This window comes from Ptychodera flava, chromosome 21 (genome assembly GCF_041260155.1).
Source record: "Ptychodera flava strain L36383 chromosome 21, AS_Pfla_20210202, whole genome shotgun sequence".
Classification (NCBI taxonomy): domain Eukaryota; kingdom Metazoa; phylum Hemichordata; class Enteropneusta; family Ptychoderidae; genus Ptychodera; species Ptychodera flava.
Window position 1 is genome coordinate 13,832,704 of NC_091948.1, and position 27,893 is coordinate 13,860,596.

Genomic DNA, 27,893 nt, shown 5'->3' on the forward strand with positions numbered 1-27,893 from the left:
TTGAGCGGCTTGGATGCAGAATGCGAGAGGCAGACCCGTAGCTGGTGCGCCACCAACGGTGATCACGGGAATGCACAGGATGTCGGATGTCATAACGAAATCATAGCCGCCATTTTGATCGAGGTAAGTGGACTAGCAGAAAAGTGGTTTAAGTTTATTGATTTATAGATTGTTTGTTGTCAGCGGCGGAGTCTGATCAGGAATCCCTTCATGCTTGAGAGAGATTAAGGTAGAAGACAGTATGAGTGTTATTGATGTGAACGTACTCCATTCGGATAAATGGACGAAATTGTGGAATCGGTAGCTTATAGCCCTGCCCATAGGGCTGTGTGTTCCCGGTGTTATACGGCCTTCACCACACGAGGCCGTATGACCCGGGATGGAAGCACGGTCGACGGTAGATGCAAAATTGTAGCGCATCGGTGAGGCGGTCGGCGATTTATGGTTTTTGCGACTTCGCTCACCAGTAGCGCTACAATACCGATGGCCCTGTAGAGGTGAAAATAGGCGCACCCCACTGGACAAGGCGTGTTGGTGTGAAATGCTACATATTTACTGCATTTGGTCATACTGATTTATTAATACTGAAGACTCAATACTTTACTTCACTAATGTTGTCGTTTATTGGGTTTGCAATTTGTTCGAAAACGTCGACCGTGCTCCATAAACATTGGGCGTGCGTTGGGCATCAGTGTTTCGGGAGCTGCTGTTCTGCCATCCATATCCGTTGCTATCTAAACTCCGTTTGACCTTTGACACATACATTTAGTCTGTGGTTTAACGTTGAAAAAGGCTCTAGAAATAGCATTCAGTTGTTTATGGTCTTTGAAATACTTAGTGTCAGCTTCAAATATTTTTTAATAGTGTGTGTATAGGGAAAAAAGTTTACCCCAAATTATGCGGTTACAAGTGAGATTTTTGATCAAAAATATGCTTTTTCGCATGTTTTTCCCGAAAGGAGGGAAATCCATTCAAGTGTGTGATCTTTGATATGTAATGAATTTTTTTCTGCATATTATTTTGTAGATATCAACAACTTATTTTTTGGGATGTGAAATATTGACAAAAAAGTAATTTTTTACCCAAAACGTGAAATTTTGAGATTTTTTCCCCCAAAGTGTAGATATCAGCACAGGTGCATTTTCTTTAAGTCAATCACCAATATTTTTTACTGCAATATCTACTTTACTTACTGGCAATATAATCTTGATGACACAGTTTATCATCTTTACAAAAAACTATCTATTTCTAGGTTTGTACCCCAAAATTAAGATACATGTGCCAATGCATTGTGTACTTTTGTCATTGAAAGATATATATGAATGGTCTATTCAAAGTTGTCAGTAGGTAATTTTCTTTTCGGAACAGTATGTATGAACATGTATTTTTGACCAAAAATTGATTGTTCTTGCACAATTAGAAAAATTTACATGATCATGCCATACCCGGTATTCAAAATTAACAATGAGTTTTTTACTGTGCAAAATATATGAAATTTTCATTGCTTTCTCATATGAAGATTGATTTCCTCTTCACTTGCCAGATAATGACTGTAGAATTTCAGCAGTGTATATTAATTGAAGATCATCAAAGACAGTAAAATTAATATTGAATGTGGTTTCATCTTTCAAATGCAATCTGTCAGTTCATTCACTGTCACTGTCAATGTCTGAAGCACTGTCATCTCCTAGTGCACTTTTCTCATCGTTCTGTGAGTTTGAACATGAAATACATTGACATAACTCTGTGCATAGCAGGTTTACCTCTCTACAAGAACATCTTGACGAGCATCCTGACTTCTGGTGTTTACAGCTCACAAAGTTGATAACAGAATCTGGTAAAGTGGGAAGTGTCATCCACTGGATTGATACATCTGAGTCTTGCACTATCCATTCTTGTCCATGTGGGCTTGGTGCATCCATTTTGGCTTGCAAATATCGCCTGTAGATTGCTGTTTGGTAGTTTGCACACTGTGTATGCTTTTTCAGACTATCTCTGTTAGCAGGGAGGGCACCATCATTTTGTGAACCAAGACAGAAGCAATTGTATCTTGCTTCATTCACATCACTGCACTGATTTTGGCCATACACATCAGTGTTGAATCTAGAGCGCGCCATCGCGGGATTGACGCGTTTCAGCAAAAAATCCCGCTCTGAAATCTACCCAGTGCGTCACTTTGGGCGCACTCACAATAAGGGGAGGTCTGTAAATAGGTCAACGTGTGTTTTCTTTCATTGTTAAACGTAACCACTTTGCGTGATGATTTGCTATATTTTGCTAGAATGTTACCAATGATTTCATTTATAAATACTTTAGCAGCACACGTCCGTTTTGAAATGACATTTGCGTTTGTTACATTGTCAATAAAACTTGTTTGTGAATGTACTGACTGACAGCCGTGACGAGAAAAAAAATTCATGTACGGGAGTAATTTCAAACTAACTCTCACACAGAAAGGTTTTTGAAAAATGTAGCCAACACACCTATTCCATTCAAAAAGAAAAAACATGTTCTTGATCAAGCGGAAATCAAACCAAATTCCAAAATTTTCTGAAACATTTCATGTGTCCACATGGATCGAGATACTAGACGTAGCTTGTTCATGTTGTTTGTCAAAGTCGTTATGCCACGGTCACGCATGCATGGCTTGCCAAGAAATTCGATCTAGCGAGAACAACAGTGAATATCTATTCAGATCTTATACCAGACGGGTCATATGTCAAGTTCTTCAGTAAGAATGCATTTACTAATACTTGCACGGCTTGCATTGTCAGAGTCGGGACGTTGTGCTGTGTTTGTTTTGCCTCGATGCAGCACATGGTGTCGGCCATTTTCCAAACTTGCTTAGGACAAAGCGTCATCACTCTATGGGAACTTACTGCTGCAGAGATCGAGACTACTTAGTCATTAAAAAAAGTCCTGCTCTATCAATGAGAGCTGTGAAATGACAAATGAACTTACTTTTCTCACTGTGGGGAAATTGTCAATTGTATTTTTGCATAATACTGAAAGAATTATCTCTTGAGACTAACAGAATGTGCTGCATCTTTTCTATGAATGTGAGTGAATTTGTGATACTTTATTCAAAACAATTATATTCTTGAATAGATGTACAAAGACTTCATAGACTTATTTTAAATAAATGCTAATTTAATATGCAGATTAATATGCAAATTTACTGCCAAAAAATTGTCCCCCAAATTTTGAAAATGTCCCCCAAAATTTAAGGCAGTGGGCCCAAATGTCCCCCAATCCTAAGATCCTAGATTCAACACTGCACATCACACACAAATGATTCTATTTGTGTAAACAATTCATCAGAAAGTGTCCATTCTGCCCCAAGTTATTGGAATGTACTTGTATAGTTATCATTAGCCAGCAACATATTTGCCATCTTCTTCTTGTCCTTGCCTTTGAAAGCACTTACACTGTCACAACCTGAGAACACATGAAGACCAACCACAGCTGTGGCTTTGACAATGTCAACATGGCAACAGATAGTAGGTTATTTAATAGTCGTTTGTGTGTACGCACTCCAAGAAATTTTCTCCAATACGTCAGAAGAAGATGCTCAACTGTTAATGTTTCAAATACAATGTCGTCATCTTTACCCTTTTCAATATCCTTAGGATTAAGGCAATGACGTTGTGGGTGATGATCAAAGACAGTGTGTATTTCATGGGTGCTTTCTTTACTAATGTATGGTTTCACCCACCTTCTAAACGACATAAACACATAATCCTTGAAGGTGTGATGAAATGCAAGTGGTGTTGTGTTTATTACATGTATCATTTGATTTTATTCAAACTTGTTACAAGGACATGGACCGATGTCATAATGTGATATGTACATGAATGTATGACCTATCATGATCCTATCATGATCCAATATGGCTGCATGGCAGCCATTTTGTTATGATTTTTTCATGTACAGCGCTATAACTCAGGCACATGTCAAATCAACTGATTTTATTCAAAGTTGATACAAGGACATTGACGTATATCATACATATGCATGTCCATGTGTTGCACGATATGATCCAATATGGCCACATGGTGGCCATTTTGTTACAATTTTTCTGATGTGCTTAGCCATAACTCAAACATGTATCATTGGATTTTATCCAAACTTGGTACAAGAGCCTTGGTGTGGGTTATTGAACTCAAAAATGTGCGCCCACAGGTAGGTAGTTGTCGGTGACAACATTGCTACGATAATTGCAATCATACCAATTGATAATCCAATGACAGTAGGTGAGAATTCGTGAGACAATGGAACATGGTTGGAACAGGGACATGTACACTGTGGTTAGACGTGCTTTATAGATGTGAAAAATTGTAACAAGTGAACATTATTGTGGCCATTTACAATAAATAAAGTTCATGACACAGTAATAGTAACATCAGAAGCACAGACCACATTGTTATGCAATATGCCAGGGGAATTCCCTGAATGACTTCATTCATCATTTGCCGTAGAGTAGACATCGTACATGAGCTAAAGCATGATGGCGAAACCTAATACATAGAAGCACCAGACTAAACCATTTCATATTAGGGAGTGTGAATAATAACAAGTTTTGAATTGTTGCCCAGTAAATTTGTTGTATTTGACACAACTCATCTTTTTACACAGGTAAGGAAACGAGAGCGACCAGGAAATAACAAATAGCATTGAAACAAAATTTGTTTTTGAAATCTAAAGGTTGTATTTTTGTCCTGAACTGTTTATGATTACACAAATGACTTTGCTCTGGATGCGACTGTCTATAGTGTTATCCAGACAAGAAGAAACAGGGGTTGAATGTAATGGTCGACACTGCAGTTAGCACTATCGAGTCACTATCATACTAAAGTCGGTGGTGATGTTGTAGGAAAATGCAAGTGTTTTCATTGGCTTACTGATTTTTCGTGGTAATTCTGCCATGTTTTTCACTAAGAAAATTGGACTGAAGTTTTGAAGGTAGCCGAATCAGTGCACCATTTTGTTGAGATGGCAAGTCCCAGTTTAGTAGAGGGACTGTGTATCAGTAAAATTGTGACTGTGTCTTATGTTTTCATTAAGTATTGGCATGTCTCTGATTACTGGGTGAAATTGTGATTTGTTAGAGGACTTGAATTTCGTAGGACAATGTTCTATTATCATTTCAGCAAGTTGTAAGGACGTGGATGCCATTCTTGGATGACCTGACCTGTCATGCCATTGATTTCAGATTGCTAGCTGGGCTAGCCTGGGGGATGAGGACATGATAGACTTGCCCAAACTGTTTAGGCATATTATGTCTGAAATGACACTGATAAGTTTTAAAAATAAAAGAGGACAGTGCGATAGTCTATGGTATGAATTGAGTGAGCACTTGGTGGGAGTTAATGCCATGACCTTACCTATGATGTCCTTCATTGATTTCGCTAATGGAATGATTGCTTGATATATGAAATTCAATAACTGGCTGGGCCTGCCTCAAGGTTACAGGTTTTATTGTAAATGTTACGTCTAAATAGGGGAGTGCATAGAGTGTTCAGGCAATACTCCTGACAATGACCAGTCCAGAGTGATATTTATTTAAAAATAATGGATGGATTGAAGGAACTAGTGCGTTGAATTTATGCTAGTAGTTTTGTCTTAGATCATACTATTGTTTGTTCAGCCATGGAAATTGTCATTTTCAAAGTACGTAGACCAATATTTCCAAAATTACAGGTGGTCTCAAAAAATGTCTTTGATGGAACCCAAGATAACTGTCTAAGGTGTAACACTCTGAAATTTGAGGTTTCATAGAGGTTTTATAAAAGTTTGCTGCACATCTTCTACTTCGTTCATACAGGCAAAAATTGAAACGTTTCAGCGACTTTATTTGTGATTTGTAAACACAGGGGATTAATAGTTTGGGTCCGCTCGTGTCCATACTCACAAAATTAAGCCATTGTTTTGATATTTAAGACGTCTTAATGCGCCCTCTCGAGTTCAAAAGGTGTGTATGGCCAAGCATACTGCATAACAAGATGGCTGAAACGAACGACGTCGTACTGGCTGTAAAGAATGTGAAAGAGGCTCCCCACCGAACTATCCAAAATGTTTTTGTGTCGAGTTTGTGTTTTATTCGTTTCTAAATTGTGTTCCTACATTCTTATCCGATTGTTTGTGTTAATAAAAATGTTTGTTTCGCCTCGCCATAGCTTTCCTCACACATACAAAACATTACCGTCCACACTAATCCAAACTTCCCTACAAATATCCGAGGCGAAACAAACATTTTTATTAAACACAAACAATCGGATAAGAATGTAGGGACACATTTTAAAACGAATCAAACACAAACTTAATGACTCAATCGAATATTTTTGTTCCCAATTAATAAATCATATAGACAATCTCAATTCTCGGTTTATGGCAATTTTTGTCGACTGATAAAAGTCTTTTCATCTTCAACATTCCATTCTAATTTCACCTACGGTATATAATATCCTAACCTCCTGTGACTTTCCTTCTAAACGTTGATTTGCCTTGTGCACCAAAGAGATGCTGTATTTTATGCCAAACGATGAAAAAATATGTGAAGAAATAACCATGTATCAGTCAGTACGGCAGGCGAAACCCGGACGGCCATACCGATTGGAGACAGAGCAGAGTAGATCGAAACGCAAACGGGGTGTTATTATAGGAAAGGCGGTGACTTATTTTACAGCTGAATAAAATGCTGTCTCTGGTTGTGTAAGTCTGTTGATCGAAATATAATTTTGTTCCCAGTTGATTAATCATGGGGGATGGCAGTCTCGATCTCCCCTTTATGGTTCGATATTTACTGACTCGTTCCCTCTCATTTTTGTCAATCAATGAAAGCATTTTCGTCTTCCATATTCAATATTACTTTGACCGATGTTACATCCTGACCTATACTGTCATTAGTTTTGACCAACGTACAAAGATATTGCCCATGCGTGCGGCTGATGAGATGTTTTGCAAAACGGTGAAGAAATGGGGGCCCGGAGACATCGATGTCAGTCTTCCGGACTGTTTACATGTAGCTAATAGGGGATATCAAAGGAGATGAATCAGTTAGTTGAATAAAACATAACTTTTCGGACTTATTTTATGTCAATTTTGTCAATGTCGGACTTTTGATTCAAGAGAAACCAGAATCACCTACAGAGATGTCTGTATTAAACACGACGAACAATTGGGAATAGTTTGTTATGCTACTGTCGGTCTCAGTCGTGGTGTCTCTCCCATAAAATTTCGAAGCTATAGGTCTACACTTGTCGTTTCGATTCACAGGTAGCGGTACACCGATGACCAGATATTGTACTGTTCTTAAAACTAGTCTAAGCAATTTTACGACACTGCACTATTTGCCATCGTGTCTCCCCGTGAATCCCCTTGAATCTATGGACGTGACCATTGTTTTACCGCGCCCATTAGAGTGTAAACCCCTGTTCGTTACCAGCAGAATACTTTTTAAAGTTCTGTACATCAGTGTACACTGTGTGTATAAGCCCTAAACCTAGTTTAATTTAATTATGGAAAGGTATTAAAGAATAAAGGGTCGTTACAGTTGCTAAAATTGCGAGAAAAACGGCACTTTTTACTCAAATAGTCCTATTCACAAGCTCTATTGTTTTAAATCACGTCCATGGTGTGCTGTTGATTTTCATTCTTTCGTGCAATTTCATTCGCTTGAAGCAATTATCCTTTCATTTGACTGCTCTGTGGGACTCTTCTGAATATGTGTTTTGGATAAAAAGAACTCTACAGTAAAAGACATAGACTTCGACGGTGATAGGTATACAATATCGGTTCTCGACGGTGATAGGTATACAATATCGGTTCGATGTGTGAAGATATACAGATTACAAGTTATTTTAGAAGTTCTCAAAACCAGTAAAAATAATTCTGCGCGCCACTTATTGATAATTTCTTCTTGTGAACGTCCTTGAATCCGTGACCGCGACCATTGTTTTCGAAGTGTTCGACGGGTGGATGATCGGTAGATTAATGAAGATATATGTTACTGAACTATCGTGTGATTGTTTAAATAGCATGGTTAGGTAATAGACGGTGTAGTCTGTAGAGGCGATACGGCGAAATTCCACGGCCCAAGGGAGCGTACATCGCATGGTTTCTTACAACGAACCATAGACAGAGCCGTCGGTTTCCATAGCTACTACGTGAAATCCGGCCTCACCGATGTCCCGGGCCGATGTCCCTGTCCTGATTCGGAGAACAACTTTCAAGCTGCGTGTTGAGGTTCAGATGTCCGATTTTTTCATATTCAAAAGGCTTATTGATTTACAGAGAACGCCCGTCTTGTTTTTAGCTTTAACTTAGCGCAAGATGGCAATTGAAAATTCAAAGCCAAATAGCCAGTGGGAAAAAAATAGACAACTCGCTCTCACCAACGGTCGAGGTCGCAATGAAAAAAAATCGAAGTCTCTGAAATCGGTATCGTTGCTCCGCCATGTTTATTGTTGGTTGTACGGCCAGTTTAAAGTCACAGACTTTCTTCAAGGTAAAGTTCATATAATTGCCATACCGCGAAGTTCCCTGTGCATTTCAATATGTCTATTTGGAAGCAAAAGCGCCACGGACATTCGATCGATGGTGATGAACTTTCTCCAGGGCGTGACATGTCACCAGTTACGAACTTTACCGGTTTTCGATACGAAATATGCAATATATTATCAGCGTTGTTCACGTTGTGTTTTGAGTTTGATATGGAATATAACAGGAAAACACTAACAATTAGAGTGACGATAGAGACCATGCCCGATACGGAAAAATTGACATCAACTACTTGCAATGAGCAGTGACCTGAAACTTCAGACTGATATATAAATGTCGACAATATAAAACATTGAAATGCCGGAGAGAGAGGGAGAGAGAGGTTTACGCGGTCGCGAACTGATTATACTCTTTCGGATATGACTTCGGTGTAGACGATACACAGACATCGAAAATGTACACCTACTTTCCAGAAATTCGACGAATCTTATAATAAAGAGTGGAACAAATCCAAAAGTGTTGGTGGAAGTAAATCTTCAGATGTTGGTTTTCTAAAGTTAGATAATACTTACAGAAATATGGTCGTCATAGTCTTCTTTTCAAAACTATTATCTTCAACACCACGTTTCTTATGATCGGTGATGTCATTTTTTATTATTTTTACAAAATTTCAATGCATCAAATGCTATAAGACTATCTCATCTGCCTGTCAAGGAGTTACAATATATTTCCAAGGGCTGGCACACGATGTCAACTTACGTGTCGTCCGTCGAGCGGCCGGTGGCAGTCTCACAGATTGTTCCGTTTGTAATCGCGGCCACTTTGATTTTGATGTGACACCAACGTGCGTTTGAGGTTTTTTTGTTACGAAATTTGTCGACCTCACAAAATTTCACAGTCCATGCTTTGAAGCAGTCTCAACATGGCAAAAATGTCTCGCTTAAATTTCATCCTCGTCGTTCCAAATTAAATTCGACCACTAAATTATTCCGGCAGTTTTAATTTCCTATTAATTCGACGTTTTTCAAATCCTAATGAATTTTTTCTGGTCGAATTGATAGGGTTTTTGGTATCAAGCTTATCTCTTCGTCGGACCAGTATACCGCGAGATGTAGTACTGTGTTCGGCAGCCATGGCGAAAGTGAATATTGTATATTGGTTGTTGTTTGTTTTATGTTACAAATACCTGTCGCATGAGGGCGTTTGAAACGCTTCTGAAGCGGCTCAGTCTGTCCACACAGCGATTTGCGGATAGAGTTAATCCCTACAACGGCTCTGGTCGGGCCGACTAAACCGTCTCAAATCTGAAACGTTTCAGAACCACTTCGGAGTGTCCACACATAACTTTCTGTGTCAGTATTGGCCCAGAACCGTTTCAGAGACGTTTCAATGGCCTGTGTATGAACGGCATATTAGTGAACAATATACATGAAGAGTAAATGTATCGTATATATGTGTGAGTACTACGTAAGTGAAACAGTATTTTCACGCGGTAGGCCACTTACGCTTTGACTGTTGATATCAAGTAGGAGAAAAGCAAAATTGCCATGGTAATGTAAGAATTGCTTCCCTACTGGGAAAATTACCTGAATCATGTTTAACATGGTGGAATATTGTCATAATTGTCTGCAAGAGAGAGATTTCCATGTAGCTCACCCCATTTAATATTGTGTAGCAAAATTTGCTTATAATTATTGATGTCTTCATTTAGTATGAGCCAATAATAAGAAGTTATCATCATAGTTTAACAGACATTAAATATCCTTGAAATTCCAATCTGAGCTATAGTGTACTTCTGATTCTCTTCAATTTGCAAACACTGTTTAGTACTCACTTCCATATTATCAACCAATGAATCTGTGTCATCATCAACAATTAAATCCTCATTAGTGCCATAAAAAACCTCTTCAAAATTGTCATCATCTTCTTCTGCTTCGTCTAAAGCTAACTGATATTCATCACTTGTACTGTCAACTGCAGTGGGTTGATTTGGCAAGTGTTCACATGACAGGAAGTTACAGCCAGGTCCACTACATTTCCAGATTTCACAAATGTACAGCACCTCTTGGTACATGTAGATTTTTGTACATTTGCATCCACTTGTTGAAAATTCAATGTTGTTCTTAATTTTTCAAAGTTCTAATTAGAGTTCCAAAGAACTTCTAATTTTTCATTGTCAACTTTCCATCCAAACTCAGTTCTTGGGGGTATTTGTACATCATCTACTTTTGCATTGTCCCACAAATAGGATACTCGACATGACCGTTTCCAGTGATATTTCATTGCCTCATTTGATGGTTAAAATCCAACTTCAGAGTCTATTTTACCCCATATTCTATTTCAAATATCATCAAGCCATTTGTGATGAATGTCTAAAGTTAATTCATTACTGATGAATGATGTAAAACGTGCATTAGGCCTGTCATACCCAGGAAAAGCAAATGAATGTTTCTTGTTGAACACACAGCCAACCAACGTATAAAAGACCAAAACATGTAACCTTTGATCCATTGATTCATGTGTATCACTAAGCATACTGGTCATGTGACAATTTTCTGTTTCTGTTATAAACTCTGCATTCTTAAAAAATGTATCTAAAAGGCTGGTTCGCTATAACCATGAAAGTGAAACACGTTGTCATATCCACTGCAGAAAAATAAAGTTTTAAAAAACTTGCTCTGCTAGTTGGTGGATTGATGTTAGTGAAAGGTCATGCTTCATACAGGTCAAAAGTGTAGGCATATTGAGGTAAACATTATCAAATGGTGCTGCTCTCAAGTGTAGCAAAACATTTTTATCAACAGAATGCAAGGGCAAATCAATATAATCAACATCAGTATCAGTAAAATATATGAGAATACTCTGATACTGTGATCGGAGTGCATTGTACCATACTCTGGAGTCACTCTCTTCGTGGTTGGATTTGTACAGAGAAATTATTGATATGACACCATGTGTATCACTTTGTTTGGTTCTGTCAGTGTCTACTCTATCAAAGCCTCAGCTGTTACGATGTTCTGATGTCTTGAGATGTATGGCTTTGACAATGTCAACATGGTATTACATAGTAGGTTTACGAATAGTTGTTTGTGTGTATGCACTCCAAAATTTTTCTCCAATGTTTCAAATACCATATCATTGTCTTCACCTCTTTCGATAGCGTTGGGATTAAGGCCATGACGTTGTGGCTGATCAAAGAAAATGGTACTATATGTGTGCTCTCTTTACTAAAGTATGGTTTCACCCACCTACACGGAAATGACACAAAATCCTTGAAGGTGTGATGAAATGCAAGTGGTGATGTGTTTATTAGAAAGAGTTCCTCAAAGACAACACATTGTACTTTAAAAATCCTTGGCAAATCTGAATAAAAAGCAGACGGGTGTCTTCCTTTCAATTTCTTACCCACACTAGTCTTGCTTTTTGTCCCTTTTCTGGCAGGCCATCTACAGTGACTGTTGCCGTTGGGAGTTGAATGAACTGGCTGATGTCATGAGATTTTTTTCTGTAGAATAGAGTTGACCAATTTCTGGTCTTTGAATTGCATATTTTGTGTAATGGCATGGGTTGATAGCAAATGTTTTCAAGTTCTTGCGTTGAACAGGTGCAAAGCTTTGAATTTGGGGAGAAAAGTATCACACAGGAGATGTAATCTTCCATTGATTTTTTTCCCACAGCCCTGAATGTCAACAAATCTTGTGCATCTTTACCAGATGGTGTTTTGCTTGGAAAAAGATGAGAGACAGAGTCAGGAGAGTTTGAAGTTGTTTCATAAAGCACCACTGATTTTCTCAATTTGTCAATGTATGTTCTCACATGCATTTCTATATTTTTCATTGCAGACACTGACTGATTAACAGGTGATGACTGTGTTGCTACTTGGAAGATTTGTTGTTTGATATTCTTTTGTAGTAATGCTCTGTGGGGGAGGTAGAGTGTCAGCGTTGAAAGTGCTTCCCTATCCGTTGAAAGCATTGCATCTTTGACATCTTTATTAATTCTTTCTTTTAGACTGGGAATGTACATGTCAAGGTTTACGTGATGGAGGGGATGTTTTTTGAGGGTATAGAGAAAGCACTCTAACTTTAACTTTGTCAAATCTATTTTCTCCTCAGTTGAAACCTGGAAATCCTGTAAAGAAAGATTATGTTGACCGCTTTCTTCATCAAACCCTGTAAAAGTAGTATTATAGTATTTTTCAATCAGTACTGGAGCAATTACCGTATGTGATGAGAAGATCTTTGAGTGCTCTTATGGGCTATCACTGTATACATGTATGTCGGACAGAGAAGTTCATTGACTGAAATATCATTCTCACTTGCTTCATTCATTTCTTTCCAGGAAGACAGATTGTTGTCTTCGTTGAGGAATGTTGTAGAATCATAGTAGACACTTTGATTTAGCAATTGTCTATATACCTGTGCATCCTCATGATACAGAACTAAAAGATTAATTGGATCAGAGTTAGATAATAAATCAGCCCCATATTTGCAGACCTCAAGGTACTAACCATCACTCTCCTTGTATATCGTTACAGGTCGGGATAAGCAAAAACACAATGATTGAATTTCTGGAACACCTGCACAATCAGCACCTTGTCTAATTTCATCATATCTGTGTTGAAAATCAATATACTTATCACAGCCATTGCTTTTCAGGAGAAATGATTCATTGTAGAGGAGTTGAGAAGTTCAACATCTTGTGTGTTTTTTGTCAAGGTTGTCCACAATTTCATTTCTCACTTTAAACATAAGCTTGTTTTCAAGAGTCAGTAATTGTGCTGACATTGGTTTTCCAGCCTCATCACGATGACAATGTCTGAGAGAGTAAATTCCCTGTACTGCAATAGCCCTATAGAGGGATTTCTTATAGATAGTTGGAACAACAGTGAAGTACCGGTATTCACCTAAAGTAGTGTGTAGTCGAAATGGCATAATGTCTTCATCAGTAAGAATTAATGAAGGCTTAATCTCTACTGTCGAAATAGATGTTGCATTGAACCGTCTTCCCATCTGATTACATTTGACTGTAGCATATGAACTGAGTTCATCAACTTTATCGATGGATACTGTAGTGAAACACTGATTGCAAAGTTTGGGTCCTTCCTTCATAGTGTTTTTACATATGGCAACTTTGTATATTTGGAGACTTTCACAAAATGAAGTTTATTACTTTTTGCATATTAAGTAAAGGGCAAGTAGTCCTCCAAAGATGAACCACAGTGCCTGAATATTGTCCAAAGTTTTCTGTATGCAGGATTTGAATATGACACCATGCAATCTTCAAATACGCTTTGAAGTTTGACCATAAGCCAGCTCATAGATTTTTTCAGTGTATCAAATGTTTCGCTGGACTACCTGTAATTATGAAAATGTCTTTGCAATGTTGTCAAGTATGTACATCATAAACTGTGGAGAGCATTACTGCCCTGTCTTCCTCAAACTCATAAGCTACAGTTAGTACAGCAGATGCCTCAGCATGATCTGATGCAGTGTTTATGGTTACACACTCAACATCCTTGTAACTACTGCAAATTGCACAGATAACTGGAATGTGACCTTTGACAAAATTGTAAAGTTCACAGTCAGTAGTGTTGATGGCATAGGGGCATACTGTCAGGCAATCTATCAAAACTTGCTGCCATTTTGTGACACTGGAATAGTTGTTCATATGTGGCAATGCCACAGCCTTTACAATCAGCCTTAGAAGAACACAAATTGTAATTCAGTAAAACACATAGAACTACATCAAATAACAGTCATGTTTGTCATTTGTAGTCAGAATTTTTTGTTTTTATCATTTCGCATTGTCGGGGCAAATTTTGCTGGTTTTGGTCAGACAATTTGTTTATGAAAACCTACTCTTCTGAAGTCGGAGATAATGAGCTAACCTGACCTGACCTGTGATGTACTTCATTGATTTCGCTAATGGAATGATTGCGTGATATATAACTGTCGAAATAATTCAGGGCATTCTCGGCAGTGCATGGAATGTTCAGACAATACTTCTAATGACGACCAGAGTGATGTTTCAAAAAACTTTGCTGCTGTGGTGGCAGCTTTCCTGTGAAGTTTTACCTATTGCACAACAGATTACTAGACATTGTTAAAATAAAATACTTTTCTTCTGAAGAGCAGATATAAAGCATTTTCCTTATCCAAAGAAAGAATACCAAGAGAAAGATTTATTTCATAATGAAAATAATTGCAATTTATGATTAAATGAGTAATATCAGAAATCTGTCTGCCTGGAACGGTATAACTTTGAGTATGTATATCAAAGTTATCCAGGCAGACAGATTTTTAGCTTCTCAGTTTTATATACTGAGGAGCTATTAGAATTGCAAACCAGTATGGCGGTGTCAACTTTTACTTCCCTCTGTCAAGATTTAGCCAATTTCATCTGTGTGTCCATGTGTCATGTGATAAACTGATGGGGGCCAATTAACTGGCTGTCAACTTCAATGTGTTTGTGGTACATAGGGATAACTATGGGAGCAAAGTTTTTTGACAAAATGTCACATGACCAGCCACTTCCTGTGTTAATTATGCACATACCTAACTCTGGGCTTAATAATAGAGCTAGAGATCTGATTTTTGGCTCTCATAGCCATATGTATATATGGCAATGGAAGCTATTCTTATAGGCTAGGAAAATGTCTGTACGTCTGTATGTCTGTATGTCTGTATGTTTGTATGTCTGTATGTCTGTCCGTCAACATCAAAAACTCCAAAACCGCTGCACATTTCATCTTGATATTTGATGTGTACATGGGTGATGGGCTTTAGATGAGATTTTGTTCAAATGAAGTTGTCATTGCCAAAAATATGCAAATTAGTGCCAAAAAAGGCGTTTCTGGTAAAAAATCTCCTTCCTCATAACCGCTGGTCAGACAGCTTTGATATTTGGTATACAGGTCCCTAGGGATAGCCCAACTTGGATTTGTTCAAATTGTAATGAAATAAGCCAATCTGTATTTTTAAGGAATTTTTTTGTCATTTTTGGTCAAAAATTTATTTTATCAAAACCGCTCGTCTGACAGCTTTGATATTTGGTATATAGGTCCCTAGGGATAGCCCAACTTGGATTTGTTCAAATTGTGATGAAATAAGCAAATCTGTATTTTTAAGGAATTTTTTCGTCATTTTTGGTCAAAAATTTATTTCATCAAAACCGCTCGTCTGACAGCTTTGATATTTGGTATACAGTCCCTAGGGAAGCCCAACTTGGATTTCTTCAAATTGTAATGAATAAGCCAATCTGTATTTGTAAGGAATTTTTTTGTCATTTTGGTCAAAATTTATTTCATCAAAACCGCTCGTCTGACAGCTTTGATATTTGGTATACAGGTTCCTACAGATAAACTAAATATGATATACAGAATATATGATGAAATCTGCAATTTGTATTTTTGGTGCAATTTTTGCCATTTTTGTCAAAAAATGTGTTTCTCAAAAACTACTTGTCTGATGCCTTTGATATTTGGTATACAGGTTCCTGGGGGTTCTCTTAGTGTGATATAGTGAAATTTGATGAAATCTTCAATTTTTGTATTTTGGGTCAGTTTTTGCCGTTTTTGGTCAAAATATTTGTTTCTCAAAAGTTACTCATGTGATAGCTTTGATATTTGGTATACATTTGTATACATAATTATGATGAAATCATCAATTTTGTATTTTTGCAGCTAATTTTGCCATTTTAGGTCAGGCCATCCTGAAATGAGCTATCAAAGATCTCAACCTTCTTCATCAATACATATGTCACAAAACGTTGCTCTCTTCATAACACAGCAGAGCTCTGTCGTCCATTGGGTCGTTTGTTAGCTCCCATAGCAATATGTATATATGTTAACAAGTTTATATTTTATTGAAAATCTCAATAGCCACTGAGCAGATTAGATGAAAAATTAGCATGTAAGTACTTTGGGCTGACCTGAAATGATTGTGCACATCTTGGGTCAGTATCTGACTTGCTATTTTCATGATTTTTTTGTAATTTTCTCCCATTTTTGGTCAAAAAATCTTCTTCTCTGAAACCACAAGTCTGATTGATTTGAAACTTGGTATGGAAGTGCATAGGAGTGACCTTTCTCAAATCTGGGCAAATCGTGGTGAAATTTGCATATTTGCATTTTTTGGCTATTTTTTTCATTTTTGATCAAAAATTTTTTTAAACTCTGAAACCACACGTCCGATTGAGTTGAAACTTAGTGTAGAGGTTTTTACGGGTGACGTCAGTAAGATTTGATCAAATTCGGGTGAAATTTGTATAATTTTATTTTATTGGGGGAATTGTTTCTATTTGTGATAAAAAAATCTCTTAGCTTGATTTTAGCTTGTTTTGATAACTATATGGGAGCGACCAGTGACATTGTGACTATTTTTGGTGTGTAGGGATAACTACGGGATACAATTTTTTTTGACAAAAATATCACGTGACCTTGATGATATTTGACTGCAAATATACATCTACAGTCCATAACTCAGTAACCACAAGGGCTACACCCTTCATTATTGGTATGATGGGAGACCTTATGACGCTGATTTTTTGCTCACATGTTTACACATGTGAGTGTATGTCGCAGCGATGCCTGTCTATCTGTCTGTGTGTCCGTGTGTTTGTCTGTCTGTCTGTCTGTTGGACCGATATCTCAAAAATGGCTAATCAGATCAGAATCAAATCTGGTACATATATTCAGTTAGCAAATGGCAAGAAGTGAATAGTTTTTGGTGGGTGTGGCGTGCATACTTTTTACTCATTTGCATAATTAATGATTTTAGAAAAAACGGATATACATTAAAAACGACTACACACACTTTGATGAGATATGCTACAAATGTTGATCACACCAAGATATATCAGCAGTGGGAACCATTAATGGGTGACATGAAAGATAGTTGCTAATTTGCATATTTAATGAACTTTTTAATTAGGGATATATGTCTGATTTGACTCGATCAAAATTGACCAAACTTGGTATGTATATTAAAAGTACTATTATTTAACATTATTGAAAGTTTTAACATTAGTCAATTCCTAATTTGCACATAATATTGAATGAACTTTGCTAATGAGGGATATATATTTGAATTCACTGGAGCGACGTTGATGAAACTTGATACATGTATTTGGAGCCACTATGATACAACATTTTTGAGAGTCTTTAAGCATTTTTACTTCTGCCAATTCATATTTCATGAACTTTCCCAATTAGGGATATATATCTGAATTAACTTGATTGTAGTTGTTGAAACTTGCTATATACATCAAAGATACTGTGATATAACATTATTGAAAGTCAAAAGACATTTTTACTTCAGCCAATTTCTAATTTGCATATTAAATGAATTTTCATAATCAGGGATATTTATCTGAATCGACTTGATCAAAATTGATGAAACTTGCTATGTACATTAAAGACACTGTAATACAATATTATTGAAAGTTATTAAGCATTTTCTCTTCAGCAAATTCCCAATTTGCATATTTAATGAACTTTCCTTATTAGAGATATATATCTGAATTAGCTTGACCAAAGTTGACAAAACTTGCCACATATATTGCAGATACCATGATACGACATTATTGACAATCATTAAGTATTTTTACTTAAGTCAATTGCTAATTTACATATTTAATGAACTGTGCGTATTAGGGATGTATACTGGGATTTACTTGATCAAAGTCCGCAAAATATGCTATGTACATTGATGATTATACCTGGTTAAAACAATATTGAAAGTCATCTCACATTTTCATGTCAGCTATTTTATAATTTGCATATATAATGAGCTTTCACAGCTCGGCATATATGGCTTGAAGGACTTTGCCAACAGTAATTACACTTGCTCTATAAAATGGTGATACAATGACAGCAGTCAAACAACTGTAATAGTTTTATTTGAGCTAATTACATATTTGTATACTTCATGACCTTTTAGAATTAATCGGCGTTGATTATTTTTCATTATGTTGATCATGATACTGTCAATGAAGTTGGAAACATGTGCCAAAGGTTCAAATTTACACATAACTGCAATATGTAATGAAACACGTGAGCATTTTCAGTTCATATCTGGTTGGTATATAGGGATAACTATGGGATACAATTTATTTCACACAATGTCACGTGACCTCGATGACGTTTGACCTCAAATATACATATTTCTCTGTAACTCAGTAACCACAACGGCTACAGCCCTCATTTTGTATGATGGGACAGCTAATGATGACACATCCTGTACTTCATTAATTATGCACATATCTAATTGTGGGCAAGCCAATAGAGCTGGAGGTCTGATGTTCGGTATATAGGGTAACTATGTGATACAATGTTTTTGACAAAATATTATGTGACCTGGGTGACCTTTGACCCAAATATACATATATGGCCATAACTCAATAACCACAAGTGCTACACACTTCATATGTATTATGATCGGAGACCTTATGGTGCGATATCATGTACCTTATTAATTGTGCAAAAATTTAATTCTGGGCAAGTCAATACAGCTAGAAGTCTGATTTTTTGTATATAGGGAAAACTGTGAGATGTCACATGAATTTGATGACCTTTGAGCTTGATTTCACAAATACTACTGTAGCCTTTCATCTTTTTTGCATATTTATTTCTCTATTGCCGCTGGGCACCGAGATGTCTCGAAAGCTGGTCATCGCTGCTGTGCAGCTATATTTCAATGTGCTTTTAAAATACCGCCAAGTCAAGGTTTTTGTTATAAACCATTACACACTGACAAAGTAAACACTGTACAAACAATATATATGAATTTGTCAGTTGTCATCATTGATGAAGTTAGCATGGTTGGTAACAGTTTATTCAATTTTATTAATCTCCGTCTTCAAGAAATGAAGGGAAATAAAGATATTTAGTGGTGTGTCAATAGTTTCTGTAGGTGATATGTTCCAACTGAAACCTGTCATGGATGGATGGATTTTGGAAATCTATACCAGTGATGTAACCCTTTATCAATAAACCTCTGGAAAGACTACTTTACAGTGCATGAACTGACTGGTATTATGCGACAGAAAGATGACAAACAATATGCAGGATTACTTAATTGTCTCAGAGTTGGCCCATGTACACCAGAAGATATAAACCTAATTCAGCAAAAGGCTGACGAATTTTTTGGTCAAGCAGATCAATGTGAACATGCAATTCAGTTGTATACTATAAATGTAAATGTTGAAAAACGCAATGAAGCAATGTTCACTAGAGTGCTGACAGAGGAATAACTGTGGCTCACCTGCATTGCAATACAGTAAATGGCACTTACTCACTTTAGTAGTCGCCTGATAGTAGACAGCCACATACTCCATCAGGACAGATTGGTGTTAATGTATGCAACTTATATTAATGAGCCAAATCATGCTGTATATACAATTAAATGTATCTAACACAAATCTTGTGTATCCCATATGCCAACCCCATGCCTCCAAGTCAATTACTGCTTACCAACAACGAACTACTTCAAGTGTTCTCACACTTGAGGAGCTTCAGTGTCCTTGACGCTATTTTTCATACTGTTCACACAAGAAAGCTGGTAGCCTTGCACTTGTACTGTATAAGTCCAAGTAAGCTGTTATACTCGGTGTATGCAAGTGTGAGTACTCACATTTGTAAGTCAGAATTGGTTTTGGAATTCAGAGTTTATGGTTAGAGGTACTCCTATATACTTGATGGATTATGTTAACATTATGATACTCTGAAATTATGATCTCAAAGTTGCAACATTTGGAAAGAAGAAGTGCTTAGAAAACAATTGTGACCAACCACCTTTAATAAATTCAAAAGTCATAGAATGATTGTAAAGGCATTGTGTAACAGGGCAATGGGGAGACAACTCAAAGTGTATTCAATGTCTGGAAAGTAACATAATCTTTGTATTTCATTTCAGATGCCTCGCAAGAAGTACTGGAAGAAGAGTAGAATGTGTAAAGAAGGGGATGCTGCCCTCTTAAAAAACAGCACAGAATCAGAGGATGCTGCCCTCCTAAACTATCGCGGCAAACCAGAGGATGCTGCCCTCTTAAAAAACAGCACAAAATCAGAGGATGCTGCCCTCCTGAACCATTGCAGCAAACCAGAGGATGCTGGCCTCTTACAAAACAGCACAAAATCAGAGGATGCTACCCTCCTAAACAACAGCGACAAACCAGAGGATGCTGCCCTCCTAAACAACAGCAGCTATGAATTGCCAAAGCAGTCAGAAACATTGAATATTAACAGTCAAACAATACGTGAGAAATTAAGCGATTTCACTTGCAGTGAAACTATAAAAGAATGTGAGACATTGGATAATAACATGTGTGAGAAATTGAGCAGTAACATTTTACCTAAAAATACAACTGCCAAATGTGACAATGGAGTCTGCAACCAACATGAGATACTTGCTGACATGGACAAGAAATCTGTGGCAAGCAAAGTAAGTACCACTGTGACTGTGTTAAAAGAAGCAAATTCTTGTAGGTATGATTCTAGTAATATTTCTGATGAAGTAGTTGATGTTACTGGTACAGGTAAAATCAGAAATAGTGTTGGTAAATCTGATATATTAGAAAAGTATGATACACTGAGTATTGTTGAAAGACACATGGAGACCAAAGTAAGTACAAATGTACAAGATGCAAACAATGAAGATGTAGTATTGATAAGTGACATAAGGGAATCTAAATTTCCCTTTTGTCCACTGACAATAAGTGTTTGTCAACAGTTGTGTGTAAAACTTGGCATACAGTATAAAGGTAGTGTTGGAATGTTTGACAAGGTTCATAATATTCAAGCTGGAGAGCCATGTAGAGTTAAATCAATTGAAGGTGATGGCAATTGTTTGTTCAGAGCATTATCATATGCTATCAGCGGAACTGAGGATAATCATGAAACAGTAAGATTGGCTATTGTCAATCACATGATTCTGAATAGTGAAGTATATGATGGTTATATGAGGGAGGAATTCAGTTCTGTTTCAGACTACATAAGTAAGTCAAAAATACAACAGCTTGGTGTATGGGGAACAGAGACAGAAATTCTGACCGCTGCCGAAATGTTTGGCATAAACGTATACACTTACAGTGCAAATCAGTGGCTGAAATTTTCTTGTAGTCTATTTAATGAGACCAATATTGATACTGGTGAAGGTATATACCTGAATCATTTAAATCAAAATCACTATGAATTTGTCAAATGTGTCAGGTTGCCACATTGCCGAGTGTGTTCTTTGGCAAACAGTTGTGACCAAATCATTGCTAATGTTACTTTGAAGAGGGAAAGTAATATGGCACAAGCAGCAGATTTTAACTGCAGCATTTCTGACACTAATAAGTATGAAGCAGATGATAATATGAATGTAAAGAAATTATTTGACAGTCTTGATGAACCTTCAAGTGAGCAAAGAGTTAAATCAATGAAACGAAAACGTATCGGTGAACGGTTGCGTAAGAAATTAAGACGAGAAAAATATGAAGTGGAAAAAAGTATGAAGAGTGCAACAAATATATGTTATGATGTAAAACATAGTAAAGCTGCTAGAGAGTATGAGCTATATCATGGAAATTCTGAATTTCGAGAGAAAAAGAAGACAGAAAGTCAGATGAAATACTATGGAGACAAGCTCTACCAACAGTTGAGAATTGAACAGAAAAGAAAAAGATATCGAGAAGATGCAGAGTACAGAGAAAGAAAAAAATTGCTAAGTTCAGGAAAATATCTTCGAGATGCTGAGTTTCGAGAGGGTAAAAAGGCAAAATTTGTGAAAAGATATGAGGAAGATCCAGAATTCAGGGAAACAAAGAAATCACAATCTTCACAAAGATACCAGCAAGATGCTGAATTCAGAGAAAAAAAGAAATCACAATTCTCAGAAAGATATCAGCAAGATGCTGAATTCAGAGAAACAAAGAAATCACAATTCTCAGAAAGATATCAGCAAGATGCTGAATTTAGGGAAACAGAGAAATCACGATATTCAGAAAGATACCAGCAAGATTCAGAATTCAGGGAAACAAAAAAATCACAGTTGTTAGCAAAGTATAAAGAAGACCATGAGTTAAGAGAAACTAAGAAAGCTCAGTGTGCTTCACACTTCAAAGAAAAGTATCAACAAGATTTTGAATTTAAAGAAGCATCGAAAGCACGATTTGTTGGTCGATATGACAAAAATCAAGATTTTAAACAACATGTATTGGATAAAAGTAAGACGAATAGGTTAAATGCTAGACTGAAATGTGAAAATATGGAACATGTTATTTTCGCTTTCAGAAAAGAATTGTCAAATGTTCCAAATTGTGTTTGCTCTGTTTGCAATAGACGGCTGTTCAGAAAGCAAGTACTGCTATGTACTAAAAAGACATATTGTTTGAAAGCAGGGATTTGTAAAACCATCGCCAACAAATGTATAACGGATGAATATGTGCATAAATGCAGCCATTTGTGTATGGAAGATTGTCCAATTAAGAATAGTGCAGCTAGTAAATTGTGGATATGTTACACATGCCACAACAAGCTTTTACAGGGACAAATGCCAGCTCAAGCTGTTGCAAACAATCTTGAAGTAAAGCCAATCCCTATGAACTAAATTGCCTGAATGGTTTAGAGCAACACTTGATTGCATTACACATTCCATTTATGAAGATGTTAGCTTTACCTAAAGGTGGACAGAATGGTGTTCATGGACCTATAGTATGTGTGCCATCTAATATAGAGAAGGCTACTAGTATGTTGCCTCGATGTGAGACAGATGATCAGATGATAAAGGTGAAACTGAAACGTAAACTTAGTTATAAAGGTTGTTACCAGTATCAGTTTGTGAAGAAGGGTCATGTAAAGAATGCTTTGGAATACCTGCAGAGGAATAACAAGTTGTACAGGGATATAAAATTTAATGTGGATTGGGAAAACACACTTGAAAAACAAAAAGAAGATGATTCTGATGAAGATGATGGGTTGTTAGACACAGACAATGAAAATGAACCTGATCAAGATGTTCATGGAATGTTTGTTGACACCTGTTTTCAACCAGTTGATATAGGTCAAGATATTCTTGATTATCACTTTGAGGATATTGTTTGTGTTGCACCTGGAGAGGGTAATGCTCCTGTTAGACTTTTGATGGATGAATGTAATGAAGCGAAATGCTTTCCTGTTTTGTTTCCAACTGGTTCACCAACATTTCATGATGATCGAGAGGTTAAGATAACATTAGGTCGATACCTGCAAAGTCGTTTAATGAATGCGAGTAAACAGGTTTGCAAAGAGTATAGATTACATATTTTTTGCACAGTATCTTGCAGAAGTAGAACAGGTTGTGTCAAATGTGTCAATTGCCTTGAGGAAGGGAAGTGCTCATGCTTGTGTGTAAAAAGTGACCAGTGATGTTCTAACAAACAAAGAGTCTTTGAAGGAAATTTGAAGTGTGATGAAGGTTACAAATTTCTGAAGCCAATCAGAGGAACCCCTCCTTATTGGCAAGCAACACAGAAAGACTTGTTTGCAATGATAAGACAACTAGGCATACCAACATGGTTTTGTTCCTTTTCTGCTGCTGACCTAAGGTGGACAGAAGTAGTTGAAACAATACTTCGTGAGCAAGATGATACACGTAATGCTAGTGATCTTAATTGGTCTGAGAAATGTGCTATTTTGAGGGCAAATCCTGTAACTGCAGCAAGAATGTTTGATCACAGATTTAATTGTTTTCTAAATGAAGTCATAAGGTCACCAGCAAACCCTATTGGAAAGATTAAAGATTATTTTTATCGAGTGGAGTTTCAACAGCGTGGTTCACCACACACACACTGTTTATTTTGGGTTGAAAATGCTCCAAAAGTTGACAAAGATTGTGATGAAGATGTTGTTGGATTTGTTGACAAATATGTAACATGTGACATGCCATCTGTGGATGAGGATGAGGAATTGCATGAGATTGTAAAGACAGTTCAGACACACAGCAAAAGGCACTCAAAATCATGCATGAAAAAGGGTACTGCATGTAGATTTAACTTCCCAAGACCTCCTTCCAAGGAGACATTCATATGTCGCCCAGGTGACAGTGTAGATAGTGAAAATAAAGATGATGATGAAAGTCAGAGACTGATAATGTTGTACCAAATCTGGCCAATGAATTATGAATTGAAGTGCCACAGGTAGAGCTAGATGATACAGCAATTGGCAAGATGATCGCTACAAAAATCTTAGAAAGAGTTTGGGCATTTGTCTGTGACGAGAAGAAGGAATTTCAATCTGTGGATGCATTATTTAATGCAGTTGGAATATCGCAGGATGTGTTTGAGAAAGCATATGCGCTTCGTTCAAAGAAGACAAGTTTAGTTTTAAAACGTAAGCCGAATGACCTCTGGGTCAATCAGTACAATGCTTATCTCCTTGGTTGCTGGAATGCAAATATGGATATCCAGTTTGTTGTAGATGCCTATGCCTGTGTTGTGTATATTGTTTCATACATCTCAAAAGCCGAAAGAGAAATGGGTTTACTGTTGGAACATGCTCAAAGAGAGGCTACTAAAGAGGGCAATTTGGATGCAAAATCTGCACTGAAACAATTGGGTAGTGTATATCTGCACAATAGAGAAGTAAGTGCTCAGGAGGCTGTATATAGAGTTTGTGGATTGAAGCTAAAACAATGCTCACGGAAAGTTCAGTTTATTGCTGTAGGAGAAAATCCTATCAAGATGAGCTTACCCTTCAGTGTAATACAGAAAAAATTGAAAGGAGAACAAATCGATGAAGAATCAATCTGGATGACAAGTATTGTTGATAGATATAAAAACAGACCAAACAAGAAAGAGTTTAACTATATGTGTCTTGCTAGTTTTTGTTCAGAATATAGAATTGTTTCAAGTACAGAAATGTCCAATGTAAAAAGTAGAAAACATAAGATGCCTGTTGAGAAGTTGCAAAATGGTGCAGGATACATGCAAAAGAGATCTAGAACTGAACCAGCTGTAATTAGATACCCAAGATTTTCAGAAACCAAATATCCTGAGAAGTATTTTCAAAGCATCCTGCAACTCTTCCTGCCCTATCGTGTTGAATCTCAACTGAAACCTAAGACTTTTGAAACATATCAAGATTTCTATTGTAATGGTGCAGTGAAATTTCAAGGTGGCTGTTTGGAAAAGGTGAAAGTGATAGTAGATAGCAACAAAGCTTTATTTGAGAAAGATACTGATGCAATTGATATGGCTGAAGAAATGTTGGATATGAATGGTCCACTAGAGGATGCATGGGCTGAAATATGTCCAGAAAGTGAATTAGAAAGAATGGAATGTCTTGAATCACGTAGAAATTGCCTTGATAATGATGATTTTGATGAGGCAGATATTCCTGATTTAGTGCAAAAACCACGTGGTGATTGTCATGTAGAAGTATCCACATCTTCACTACCAAGAGTAAAGGTTGAAGCAATGCTACGATCATTGAACAGGAAACAATCTGAAGTGTTTTACAAAGTTAGGAAATGGTGTTTAGACAAGAGCAATGGCAAGCATCCAAAGGCATTTAATGTATTTGTTAGCGGTGGTGCTGGCACTGGCAAAAGCCATTTAATCAAAACAATTTATTATGAAGCAACACGAATACTGGCACGTATATTGCCAAAACCTGATGATGTTTCTGTACTATTAACTGCACCTACAGGTGTTGCAGCATTTAATATTGGAGGCACAACTTTACATAGTGCATTCTCAATTGCTGTAGATTCAAAGTTGCCGTATCTACCTCTGCGTGAAGAAAAGATAAACACTCTTCGTAGTAAATTGGAAAATCTTCAAATTTTAATTATCGATGAAATTTCCATGGTAGACCGCAAATTGTTGCATTACGTTCATGGAAGATTAAAGCAAATTAAACAAACTTGCAATTCTACTGCATTTGGAAATGTATGTGTCATAGGAGTAGGGGATTTTTATCAACTGCCTCCTGTGAAAGGCAATCCATTGTGTATTGACAATGAAGCAGTTAGTTTATGGAAAGATAATTTCCGCATTGTAGAATTGACAGAAATTATGAGACAGAAAGAGTACAAATTTGCAGAGACACTGAATCGATTGAGGGTTAAAAAGAAAAGTGACGAATTGGCACCAAAGGATTTTGAGATGCTGCAAAGCCGTGTAACTGGCGAGAAATCTGATGCTATTCACATATTTGGTACCAATGCTGAAGTGAATAATTGCAATGTTACAATGCTTCATTCTTTGTGTACAGATCCTGTGTGCATTGAGGCTGAAGATTACAGTAGAAATGCTACAAGTGGCAAAATGGAAAAAATAGAAGGACATCATGCCAAAGTATACAGAAAGGATTTGGCAAAGACTCTTACAATTGCCATTGGTGCCCGAGTGCAGCTGACCCACAATATTGACATATCTGATGGACTGGTAAATGGTGTCTTTGGAACTGTGTCTCACATTGCATTTACCACTAGTCAATGCTTTCCATCAACAGTGTTTGTTGTATTCGATGATGCAAAAGTTGGTGTAAATTTACGTAGAAAAAAAGTGATACCATCAGATATGGAAGAAAATAGCACCCCTATTGAACCACATGAAGTTACTGTCGCACACAACGGCGGAATTAGGAAACAATTCCCAGTGAGACTAGCCTGGGCGTGCACTGTCCATAAAATCCAGGGAGTGACGAAAGAAGAAACAGTTGTTAGCTTGAAAAAGATGTTTGCAGCTGGACAAGCTTATGTAGCTTTAAGTAGAGTGACATCATTGGATGGACTTGTCATTGAAGATTTCCAACCATCTTCAATATATTGTAATGAAAAAATTACAGATGCCATTGCTGAAATGCCACCATTTCTCAGTGAGCCAGATTTAACATTTGAGGGACGTTTTTCCTGCTCCTTGATATTGCATAACATACAAGGGCTGTGCTCACATATTGAAGATATTCGTAATGATAGTCTATTTATGGAGTCTGACTGTATTTGTTTGACAGAAACATGGTTATCTGATGATCAACAACACTTTGATGTGGAATTAGATGAGTTTACATTTAATCATCAACCAAGAAGTAAATCATATGACCAATATAACAAGAATACTGCAAGCTTGCTCTCTCAGTGCCATGGTGGTGTTGGAGTATATTGGAAAACATCAATGTCATGTGAAATTTTGCATCCAGGTATCTCTAATTTGGAATGTATAACATTTTGTTTGAATGATGTAAATGTGAAAGTGGCCATTGTATACAGACCAGCATCATATAGTGCCCCTACATTTAGAAAATTCTTACTACTTTTGATAAAAGAAATGGACAAATATAAACATACAATAATAATGGGTGATTTTAATGAAAACTTGTTTGTCTCAAAATCAACAGTTGCTTTAATGGAAGAACATGGCTTCAAGCAATA

General features: G+C 36.9%; 2 protein-coding genes across 2 annotated transcripts in view; one reads left to right on the plus strand and one right to left on the minus strand.

The window, feature by feature from the left end:
• Nucleotides 1–27,893, minus strand: part of LOC139121476 (sodium-dependent multivitamin transporter-like) — an 82,498-nt gene that overhangs the window by 37,574 nt on the left and 17,031 nt on the right. The gene's annotated exons all lie outside the window — the stretch shown is intronic.
• LOC139121471 (uncharacterized) lies at nucleotides 102–27,730 on the plus strand. Its single transcript, XM_070686371.1, has 3 exons — nucleotides 102–123; nucleotides 20,415–20,942; nucleotides 26,735–27,730. The coding sequence occupies exons 2-3, from the start codon at nucleotides 20,415–20,417 to the stop codon at nucleotides 26,798–26,800; spliced, it is 594 nt and encodes a 197-aa protein (XP_070542472.1). The 5' UTR covers nucleotides 102–123; the 3' UTR covers nucleotides 26,801–27,730.